The sequence below is a fragment of the Moschus berezovskii genome, chromosome 5 (assembly GCF_049115385.1).
Source record: "Moschus berezovskii isolate FMDL1 chromosome 5, NW_MosBer_1.0, whole genome shotgun sequence".
Lineage (NCBI taxonomy): Eukaryota > Metazoa > Chordata > Mammalia > Artiodactyla > Moschidae > Moschus > Moschus berezovskii.
Window position 1 is genome coordinate 111598799 of NC_142464.1, and position 12357 is coordinate 111611155.

The following is a 12357-nucleotide window of genomic DNA, read 5'->3' on the forward strand; positions in this document are numbered from 1 at the left end:
TACTCTCATTTAGTTCAGTTCAGTCGCTCAGTCGTGTCCGACTCTTTGCGACCCCATGAATCACAGCACACCAGGCCTCCCTGTCCATCACCAACTCCCGGAGTTCACTCAAACTCATGTCCATCGAGTCGGTGATGCTATCCAGCCATCTCATTCTCTGTCGTCCCCTTCTCCTCTAGCCCCCAATCCCTCCCAGCATCAGAGTCTTTTCCAGTGAGTCAATTTGTCGCATGAGGTGGCCAAAGTATTGGAGTTTCAGCTTTAGCATCAGTCCTTCCAATAAACACCCAGGATTGATCTCCTTTAGAATGGACTGGTTGGATCTCCTTGCAGTCCAAGGGGCTCTCAAGAGTTTTCTCCAACACTACAGTTCAAAAGCATCAATTCTTCAGCACTCAGCTTTCTTCACAGTCCAACTCTCACATCCATACGTGACCACTGGAAAAACCATAGCCTTGACTAGACGGACCTTTGTTGGCAAAGTAATGTCTCTGCTTTTTAATATGCTGTCTAGGTTGGTCATAACTTTCCTTCCAAGGAGTAAGCCTCTTTTAATTTCATGGCTTCAATCACCATCTGCAGTGATTTTTGGAGCCCCAAAAAATAAAGTCTGACAGTTTCCCCATCTATTTCCCATGTAGTGATGGGACTGGATGCCATGATCTCAGTTTTCTGAATGTTGAGCTTTAAGCCAACTTTTTCACTCTCCTCTTGCACTTTCATCAAGTGGCTTTTTAGTTCCTCTTCACTTTCTGCCATAAGGGTGGTGTCATCTGCATATCTGAGGTTATTGATATTTCTCCCGGCAATCTTGATTCCAGCTTGTTCTTCTTCCAGCTCAGTGTTTCTCATGATGTACTCTGCACATAAGTTAAATAAGCCAGGTGACAACATACAGCCTTGACGTACTCCTTTTCCTATCTGGAACCAGTCCGTTGTTCCATGTCCAGTTCTAACTGTTGCTTCCTGACCTGCATATAGGTTTCTCAAGAGGCAGGTCAGGTGGTCTGGTATTCCCATCTCTTTCTCTACATCTCTACTCTCGTAGCTATTTTCAAATATACAACACAGTATTGCCGCTGCTGCTGCTAAGTCACTTCAGTCATGTCCAACTCTGTGTGACCCCATAGACAGAAGCCCACCAGGCTCCGCCGTCCCTGGGATTCTCCAGGCAAGAACACTGGAGTGGGTTGCCATTTCCTTCTCCAGTGTGTGAAAGTGAAAAGTGAAAGTGAAGTCGCTCAGTCGTGTCTGACCCTTAGCGACCCCACAGACTGCAGCCTACCAGGTTCCTCCATCCATGGGATTTTCTAGGCAATAGTACTGGAGTGGCTTGCCATTGCCTTCTCCGACAGTATTGCTAACTATAGTTATTGTGTCAGGCACTATTCATTCTGTTTTTCATATATTAACTCACTTAATTGTAACTCACTTCATTGTCCCAATGGTCCTATGAGTAGATACTATCATTATCCACAATTTATCACTGAGAAAACTGAAGCAGAGTAAACAAATCAATATTTAGTAGTATTTATTATGAGCTTAATTGAAGTTTTTTCATTTCCTATTTAAATCATTTTGAAATGATATTTTATAGAAATGTAATAAAGAACACTGAAACATCACTGCTTTAACTGCTGAAAAATTAGACTGCTTCCTGTAATGGCCATTATCAACACAGTAATGAACTTTGTTCTAAGAGAATCTTCGTATCCACTCTCTATTAATAATTTCCTACATAAAACAGTAATGCTGCTTCAAAGGACAAGTACAGTTTGGATACATATTGCTAAATTGTCCATTTCTGATCTTACAATACTTGTGCCATATTCTGAGTGTTAAGTTGTTAAATATTTGCCAATTCAATGAATGAAGTCTCTCACTGTTTTAGTTTTATCTTTTACTAATATTATTAAATCATTCAAAAATTTTGGACTACTTTTACGTCTTCTATGAACTCTTTACCATGAACTTATTTGTAAGAATGACTCAGACTTTTGGAATATTAGTCATTTATCAAATATATGTTTCAAAACTTCTTTTCTAAGTGTGCTTTAAATTTATCCCCCATGGATTTTTATAATCAACCAACCTTTCTCTTTATGACTTCTGCATTAGGTGATATGCTTAAGTGGGAATCATTCTAATATTCCATACATACTCGAGGTGTTCTTTTTAGTGCTCACAAATCTATTTCCATCTGGAAGTTCTTGACACTGAGAAGACATATCTTTTTTTATTGAAGTATAGTTGCTGTACGTTACAGGTGTACAATATTATGATTCACAATTTTTAAAGGTTATATTCTACTTCAGTTAAGTCACTCAATTGTGTTCGACTCTTTGTGACCCCGTGGACTGCAGCGTGCCAGGCTTTCCTGTCCATCATCAACTCCCTGAGCTTGCGCAAACTCATGTCCACCAAGTTGGTGATACCATCCAACCATCACATCCTCTGTAATATTCTACTCACAGTTATCATAAAATATTGGCTATATTCCCCATGTTGTACAACATTTCCTTGTACTTAATCCATACATAAGTTTGTACCTCTTACTTTTATCTTTTTAACATAGTAGGTACTCAGTTTTTCCAGCACTGTGTATTAATCAGTAAGTAATAAGATAGTGGTGTTTTAGCAATTATCCTGTTTCCATGTAACATTTTGATTACGTAATATAGTTGTGTTTCATTATCTGGGAACTAATTTTAAAATAAGAACTTAGAAAGGAAAGGCCTAAGGAATGTTACAAGATACAAAATGGTTTTGCTTATAAATACCCTTTGAGTTGCTCAGTCACATCTGACTCTTTGTGACCCCATGGACTATAGTTCACCAGGCTCCTCTGTCCGTGAGATTCTCCAGGCAAGAGTACTGGAGTGGGTTGCCATCTCCTCCTCCAGATGATCTTCCCGACCAGGATCTAATCTGTGTCTCTTGCAGTGGCAGGCATGTTCTTTACCACTGAGCCATGTAGGAAGCCCCAATAACTGAACTATTTTTCAACTGATTTAATTTTTACATTTTTAGTACTTTTTAAAAACTTGGCTATCCTGTTAACTATTCTTTTACAAACTGTTGTTCTTATGTAATTTACTTCATTTCTAAGTATTAACTGTATAATCCTATTAACATGAATTGTTGAAAATACACTAAATTTTTAAAAAGCCATTAAAACAAAAACTAAAGTATACATTAAGTTGAAATGTTTACAATTATGCCAATTAACAGTAACTCAAACTAAATGTCTGAGGACTACATTGAAATAAAATCCATAAGACACATAACACGAGAGAAAAAGCCTATATACCCAAGTCTCCTTTTACATCCATTTATAAGCTGTGTTTTAATTTTTCAGTTTAATCCCATGTAGAAATTTTGCCTTTTTAGCTCAATTACCTAGTTTTTTCAATAATCCACCAATTTTAACCAGTCTGAGTAGCCAAAAACATGTTTAACTGTCAAAGTCAAGAAGGGGTAAATGTTTAAGACTCAAGAAAATGTCTTGACTTGCAGTGAATTACCATATCACAAAGTCTAGCTACATTCACTGTTCTACAATGTTATCTCACATTTACTTAAAAAAACTTGCACAATGAAAATAATAAATTTTAGGTGGCATTTTGGTGATCAAATAAACAAGGATCTATGGATATAAATACTCAAATATCCCTTCTTCTGAGCAATATGAAAAAAAAATCAAAATATTGACTTACTAGTTGAACAGACAAAAGTAGAAGTGATCATCATTTTACTAGACTTAACATAGAATACTTAAGTGTTAAATATAAAATCACTTTCTCCTTTATCATTTCTTTAATTAGGTTATGTATACTCTCTAGTCAGGAACGGTTACATTTATAAGGATAATAATTTTTATCATTTTTGCCTCTTGGAAGTACACTACTCTAATGAAGCTCGAATATTTTGTTTCCCTGCAATCTTTCGGAGCACTATTCTTACCTGATCAGCTGAAAGTTTTGATGGCAAATAATTATACATGTTCATTCAGTTCAGTTCAGTTCAGTCGCTCAGTCGTGCCCGACTCTCCGCGACCCCATGAATCACAGCACGCCAGGCCTCCCTGTCCATCACCAACTCCCGGAGTTCACTCAAACTCATGTCCACAGAGTCAGTGATGCCATCCAACCATCTCATTTTTGGTCATCCCCTTCTCCTCCCGCCCCCAACCTTTCCCAGCATCAGAGTCTTTTCCAGTGAGTCAACTCGTCGCATGAGGTGGCCAAAGTACTGCAGTTTCAGCTTTAGCATCAGTCCTTCCAATGAACACCCAGGATCGATCTCCCTTAGAATGGACTGGTTGGATCTCCTTGCGGTACAAGGGACTCTCAAAAGTCTTCTCCAACACCACAGTTCAAAAGCATCAATTCTTTGGCGATCAGCTTTCTTCACAGTCCAACTCTCACATCCATACATGACCACGAGAAAAACCACAGCCTTGACTAGACGGACCTTTGTTGGCAAAGTAATGTCTCTGCTTTTTAATATATTATCAAGGTTGGTCATAACTTTCCTTTCAAGGAGTAAGTGTCTTTTAATTTCATGGCTGCAATCAGCATCTGCAGTGATTTTGGAGCCAAGAAAAATAAAGTCTGACTGTGTCTCCACTGTTTTTCCATCTATTTCCCATGAAGTGATGGGACCAGATGCCATGATCTTTGTTTTCTGAATGTTGAGCTTCAAGCCAACCTTTTCACTCTCATCTTTCACTTTCATCAAGAGGCTTTTGAGTTCCTCTTCACTTTCTGCCATAAGGGTAGTGTCATCTGCATATCCGAGATTATTGATATTTCTCCCAGCAATCTTGATTCCAGCTTGTGCTTCTTCCAGCCCAGCGTTCCTCATGATGTACTCTGCATAGAAGTTAAATAAGCAAGGTGACAATAACAGCCTTGACGTACTCCTTTTCCTATTTGGAACCAATCGGTTGTTCCATGTACAGTTCTGACTGTTGCTTCCTGACCTGCATACAGGTTTCTCAAGAGGCAGGTCAGGTGGTCTGGTATTCCCATCTCTTTCAGAATGTTCCACAGTTGATTGTGATCCACACAGTCAAAGGCTTTGGCATAGTCAATGAAGCAGAAATAGATGTTTTTCTGGAACTCTCTTGCTTTCTCCATGATCCAGCAGATGTTGGCAATTTGATCTCTGGTGCCTCTGCCTTTTCTAAAACTTGCTTGAACATCTGGGAGTTCACGGTTCACATATTGCTGAAGTCTGACTTGGACAATTTTGAGCATGACTTTACTAGCGTGTGAGATGAGTGCAATTGTGCGGTAGTTTGAGCATTCTTTGGCATTGCCTTTCTTTGGGACTGGAATGAAGACTGACCTTTTCCAGTCCTGTGGCCACTGCTGAGTTTTCCAAATTTGCTGGCATATTGAGTGCAGCACTTTCACAGCATCATCTTTCAAGATTTGAAATAGCTCAACTGGAATTCCATCACCACCACTAGCTTTGTTCGTAGTGATGCTTTCTAAGGCCCACTTGACTTCACATTCCAAGATGTCTGGCTCTAGGTCAGTGATCACGTTATAGTGACTATCTTGCTCGTGAAGATCTTTTTTGTACAGTTCTTCTGTGTATTCTTGCCACCTCTTCTTAATATCTTCTGCTTCTGTTAGGTCCCTACCATTTCTGTCCTTTATCGAGCCCATCTTTGCATGAAATGTTCCCTTGGAATCTCTAATATTCTTGAAGAGATCTCTTGTTTTTCCTATTCTGTTGTTTTCCTCTATTTCTTTGCATTGATCACTGAGGAAGGCTTTCTTATCTCTCCTTGCTATTCTTTGGAACATGTTCATTAGAATCCTATAAATACTTATTTTAAAAAAAATCACAGGAACTTCCCTGGTGGTCCAGTGGCTAAGACTTAGTGCTCCCAATGCAAGGATCTGGGTTCAGTCCCTGGTTAGGGAACTGGATCCCCCACGCCACAACTAGGACCCGGTGAAGCCAAATAAATAAATATTAAAAAAATTTTTTTAACATCACAGAAACATGCAGTTTCAAAATAAGAAGCTAAATAATATGAATGAAACATATCTCAGTGGTGGCATCAAGAGATGATGGAAGGGGTTGTCCTCCTTTAATAATCTCTATCAACCTCTTCAGGTAAATTAACTATGATCTTTAAAAAGGACAATGAAAAAAAATTAAAAGGACAATGACATTTCCTCAGACTAAATAAAGCATAAATAAAAGCATCTTTCCAGATGCTATTCTTGTTGATCTGTGACACATAATCTAAGTATTATGAGTGCAATACCCCTTTTGAGACAATTTCCCTTTGTCTGTTCCCCAACCAAACTGTTGCCCTTAAGAATCTTCCCTCATTTATAATTTTAGTGTTACCAAGAGATATGTTGTTTAAAAATATTTTCACTAATAAATATAATATATAAATAAGTTTTACCTTTCTGGTAAACCTGGCATGACCTTAAGATAATATATAATCTTCTATGTGAAGCCTTTCCAATCACCTCTCAGACATAATTAACAGATCCTGTCCTTTGCTTCCATAAAAATGTCATAAAATGACAGTTACTAAATTGTATTTTAGTTAGCTGTATATGTGTCTATCTCCAGCTAAACCTTAAACTCCCTCAATGCAAGTATAGCATATTATTCAGATTTATTAATACTCTCTGTGTACTGTGGTAAGACCTTAGTAAATCATCTGTTAAATGAACTTACTTGCTGTTTCCAATTTAGGTGCTCACTTTGGAATTTAAAAACACACTAATGACCTTACATATAAATAATAAAACAAATTTTGATAACTGTCTTTCTGAAATGTTTGTCCTAAAAGCAAAAATGATCAAAGGAAGCATGCTAATAGAAAAAAGGAGATGAATATATCAAAGTATAATCCTCAAGGTTATATGAATGTAAAAAGTGAAGTTTATATTGAGCAAAGCATTATAAACTACCCATAATTCTACTGGGTTTAGTTGCTTTATTATGATAGTTAAATTCTGAAAGTTTAAGAAATATTGAATTAGAATTAAGAAACAAATCCAATAACAGACCTGCTAAAAGACTGATTCCTCCTGATGACAAGACCAGAATATACCATAGCAGCATTATCTGATCTCTTTGGAACAACAGTAGTACACATAATGATCCTAAGAATTGATTACTTATTATTTAATGTATTAAGCACTGTTCTAAGGAATTTACATGTTAACTCACTTATTCCTCACAAAAATCTAATCATAATTTTACAGATGAAAAATTAAAATCATAAATTATGAAGTTTCTCATTCCTAAATGACCTTTGTCACTGCTTCAAATGTGGCATTCTGGGGCTTCCCCTATAGATTCTTCTCAAGTTTTCATTTTAACCTATTGCTGAAGTCACGCAATAAAACAGAAATGTTATGAGATTAGTTATCGCTTGCCCTAAAATGGCTGTATCCATACTTCTCAAGAAAGTTTATATGCAGTAGTTATTAAAAATTATATACTGATAAGTCAATAATATTTATTTTCCAGCTTATATTGATACACCAAACTGATAATTTATTAAATTCAAATCATCTATTTTACATTTTTATTTTTGCCAAAGCTAGTGTGGGTCACTGAATTTCACAGTATGGTTTTGAAAATTAGAACAGCTCACTGGAAAAGACTCTGATGCTGGGAAGGATTGGGGGCGGAAGGAGAAGGGGACGACAGAGAATGAGATGGCTGGATGGCATCACCGACTCGATGGACATGAGTTTGAGTGAACTCCGGGAGTTGGTGATGGACAGGGAGGCCTGGCATGCTGTGATTCATGGGGTCGCAAAGAGTCAGACACGACTGAGCGAGTGAACTGAACTGAACTGAATATACTGTAAAAATCAAAGAGTTTAGGTGTTCCTTCATTAAAATGTATACAAGGCTAAATTTCATACAAAGTCAATAAAATTATTTAATGGTCTTCTTCTCAATATCTTAGGACCTAGAAATATGTAAAGACCCCAAAAGTTTAAGAATTAAAGAGAATATAGGTCATTTATTTACAGTATAACTCTATACTCCTGGACATTCTGAGCCTGAAACTCAGAATTTACGCATTCAGTTCACAGACTTTTGCTGAGTGTCCCCTTATCTGATTCTCCAAGGATGTCCTCAATCCCCACAACTCTGAGCTCTAAGACCTGACTGATCAGGAGCAGAAAGCAGATTCTAAGAGATCCCAAAGTAGCAAATCTCATGTTAAAAAATTCTTCATGGATGCACACAAATCCTCAAAAGAGCTTAATATCACAATGAGAGATAAGAATAGTAAGAAAGTACTTTAAATGAGCAATGAGAAACAATCAGAATACAGGCTCTTTCATATTGCTTTATCAATTTTCCAATTTTATTAAAACTGTTTTTGGTAGCAGAGCAACATAACCTTTGACACAGTTTACTAAAGTCTTTTTCATCCAAGTCTAATTCACTATCAGGTATAAATAAACATCTCACTTAAAAACAGTAATATTGAAACAGAGATTAAATTACAGGCATATCTTGGAGATATTGCAGGTTCAGTTCCAGATCACCAAATTTTTTTTTTTTTTGCCACTGCATATAGAAATTATGTTTAAAAGACTCAAAAATGCTAACTATCATCTGACAACTCAGGGTCACCACAAACCTTCAATCTGCAAAAAACAAAACAAAAATCCAAACAAAAATGCATAATCTGAAAAATGCAATAAAGCAAAATGCAAAAAAAGAGAGGTACGCTTGCACCAGAATAGAAACATACAGTAAAACACTAGTGTAGCTACATATACAATAAAAAATTCTGACTTCTAAACAACATCAAGAGTAAGTGAATACATCAAGATTTTTAATCTCAAAAATATACAAGCAGCTCCTGCAGCTCAATCCCAGAAAAATAAACGACCCAATCAAAAAATGGGCCAAAGAACTAAACAGACATTTCTCCAAAGAAGACATACAGATGGCTAACAAATACATGAAAAGATGCTCAACATCACTCATAATCAGAAAAATGCAAATCAAAAGCACAATGAGGTACCATTTGACACCAGTCAGAATGGCTGCTATCCAAAAGTCTACAAGCAATAAATGCTGGAGAGGGTGTGGAGAAAAGGGAACCCTCTTACACTGTTGGTGGGAATGCAAACTAGTACAGCCACTATGGAGAACAGTGTGAAGATTTCTTAAAAAACTGGAAAGAGAACTGCCATACGACCCAGCAATCGCACTCCTGGGCATACACACCGAGAAAACCAGAATTGAAAGAGACACATGTACTCCAATGTTCATTGCAGCTATTTATAATAGCCAGGACATGGAAGCAACCTAGATGTCCATCTGTAGATGAATGGATAAGAAAGTTGTGGTACATATACACAATGGAGTATTACTCAGCCATTAAAAAGAATATATTTGAATCAGTTCTAATGAGGTGGATGAAACTGAAGCCTATTATACAGAGTGAAGTAAGCCAGAAAGAAAAACACCAATACAGTATACTAACGCATATATATGGAATTTAGGAAGACGGTAACGATAACCCTGTATATGAGACAGCAAGAGACACAGATGTATAGAACAGTCTTTGGGACTCTGTGGGAGAGGGCGAGGGTGGGATGATTTGGGAGAATGGCATTGAAACATGTATATTATCATATGTGAAACGAATCGCTAGTCCAGGTTCAATGCATGATACAGGATGCTCGGGGCTGGTGAACTGGGATGACCCAGAGGGATGGGATGGGAAGGGAGGTGGGAGGGGGGTTCAGGATGGGGAACACATGTACACCCGGGGCAGATTCATGTCAATGTATGGCAAAACCAATACAATATTGTAAAGTAATTAGTGTCCAATTAAAATAAATAAATCAAAAAAAATTTTTTTAAGTTAAAAGCTTATCTGCTGCTGCTGCTAAGTCACTTCAGTCGTGTCCGACTCTGTGTGACCCCATAGATGGAAGCCCACCAAGCTCCCCCATCCCTGGGATTTTCCAGGCAAGAACACTGGAGTGGGTTGCCATTTCCTTCTCCAATGTGTGAAAGTGAAAAGTGAAAGTGAAGTCGCTCAGTCGTGTCCGACCCATAGCGACCCCATGGACTGCAGCCTACCAGGCTCCTCCATCCATGGGATTTTCCAGGCAAGAGTACTGGAGTGGCTTGCCATTGCCTTCTCCGAAAAGCTTATCTAGTCAGCAGTAATTTATTCATTTCACAAATAATAACTGTTTTAGGGCTCCAAAACATTCAGAAGTGAAACTAAGAAACAGTGAATATCAATATTTAACTAGTACAGTAATCTTTCTTAAGTTCCCTTTACTTACCCTTACTTATGTCCCTTCCCCTTCAACAGAATAAAGGATTGAAAATAAAACCATTCTGATTGTAAGTACAGCACCAAAAATTTGCCTTATGTGGTTACAGAAACCATGATTTTACACAATACACTGAAGAGGTTGAAAAGATAAAAGAAAACAAGGCAGTCTGACCTTCAGTGTGACATCACAGAGTTCTCCATTTTCATAAAACTGTAGAAGAGAACCATGAAAATCTTTCCAAGCTTCATTTGCTTCAAAGAGAAAGGAGTCGTCTCCGTCACCGTCACCAAGTGAAGATCTGTTCTTTATCTGCTGCTGTCTTTTCCCCTTTGTGAAGCGATTCCTAGCCTGTTTTGCATTCCCAGCTTCTGAAGCCATTTGCAACACTCTTCTTTTAATACAGCTGTCTTCTGAAACATCCCATTTATTCTTTTGTAAAGGACGGGGAGAAGGCAGAGGGTAGATGCAGTCCACTAAACTGCAAGTTTTCAAAACTTACTCAAATGCCACTGTCCAGTTTGCTGAAAGAAATAACAGAACCTACATTAAGAAACAACCTCTCAAAAATTATTACTAGAAATTATAATTTACCAATATTATATATGTAATATGACCATATAAATCACTGCTGAAAAAACAGCAAGTGACTTTGTATTTTTACACTAAATGTTATGTTAACCACCTCAGCTAATTATTTTATATCAGTGAAGGGACTCTTTTAAAATCTAATTAGAAAATTATGGGACGATGGCAGAGCAGAAGCACAAGGAATCTGTCTCCCACATAGACAACAACTGCATCAGCAGAATCCACCTGATGTAACTACTGTGGCACTCTGAAGCCTGCTGAAGGCTTACAGCTTCCAGAAGAGGACTAAGTCGGAAAGTTACAATTAATTTTGGTCAATTTCAGCTCTTTGTACAGTAGCAGCTGCCCACCCTCAACTAAGTGGTAAGCAGCTGTCCCAGAGCAGCTTGCAGAGTTTGCAGGAGTCACAGCAGGCAAAAAGGACTCTCTGCCCTCCGAAATGTGGGGTCTCTCCTCTGATTGTTGCCTGCTATTTCTGATCACAGAGGTGCAGACAAAGGGTTGGGCACCACTGCTATTCCTTCCACCTTCTCCCATCGTTTCAAGTCCCTCCCTCTCATCTGAAGTGAATTCCAGGAGATTTTAAAGGCTGGTGCCCTTCACCGCTTCATTTTCTGCTTTTTCCCCCTTTACAAGCAATATACTAAAGACTAAGGCACTAAAAAACAACTGCATATGCACAGAAAATTATAAAGTGACCATGCACGCCCAGGAAAAGGCTCAGAAAAAAACTTGAGAAGACTTTAGATTTATACCTCAGGGTGATCTTCAGTGTAAAGACAGCCTACAACAACAGAAGGCCAAACAATAACAAAAAACAACAAATCTTAAGGAATAGGGAAGATCTGGTTTCTAGGGTTATCACATTATTAGATTCAAATGTCTTGTATTCAATAATCAAAAAAATCACAAGGCATACAAAGAAATCGGAAAGTATGGCCTAGTCAAGGGAAAAAATAAATAATCAGAAACTGTCTCTGTCTGGGATAAACTCCACTAGCTCTCTTTCAAAGATTTTAAAACAACTGTCTTAAAGATACTCAAAGAACTAAAGGAAGATGTGTACAGTCATTCATGTTAACAAAACGGAACTATCAGTAGAGCAACAGAAAACCTAAGAAGCAATCATAAAGCGATTCTGGAACTGAAAAGTATAATAACCGAAACTGAGAATTCATTAGAGAGGTTTGAGGCAGACATGGACAGGTAGAAAAAAGACTCAGCAAACCTGAAATTAAAACAAAGAAAATTATCGGGCCTGAGGAACAGAAAGATTGAAGAAACATAAGCACTTAAGGGACCTGTGGGACATCAAACAGAACAACATTCATATCATTGGAGTCCCGGATGAGTAAGAGACAAAGAAAAGTGCATAGAAATAATGGCTGAAAACTTCCCAAATTTTATGAAAGACATAAACATCTAACGAGCTCCAAAAAAGATGAACTCA

The 12357-nt window shown here is 37.8% G+C and overlaps 1 protein-coding gene across 9 annotated transcripts in view; it reads right to left on the reverse strand.

The window, feature by feature from the left end:
- Positions 1-12357, reverse strand: part of KLHL8 (kelch like family member 8) — a 58161-nt gene that overhangs the window by 24198 nt on the left and 21606 nt on the right. For 6 of the 9 annotated variants that reach the window (XM_055434325.2, XM_055434320.2, XM_055434322.2 and 3 more), the window contains one exon: positions 10491-10840. The exons of the other annotated variants lie outside the window; for them this stretch is intronic. In XM_055434325.2, the coding sequence (XP_055290300.1) occupies positions 10491-10697 (207 nt within the window). In that variant the 5' untranslated portion in view covers positions 10698-10840. The remainder of the gene's footprint in view (positions 1-10490; positions 10841-12357) is intronic. 9 annotated transcript variants of the gene reach the window in all.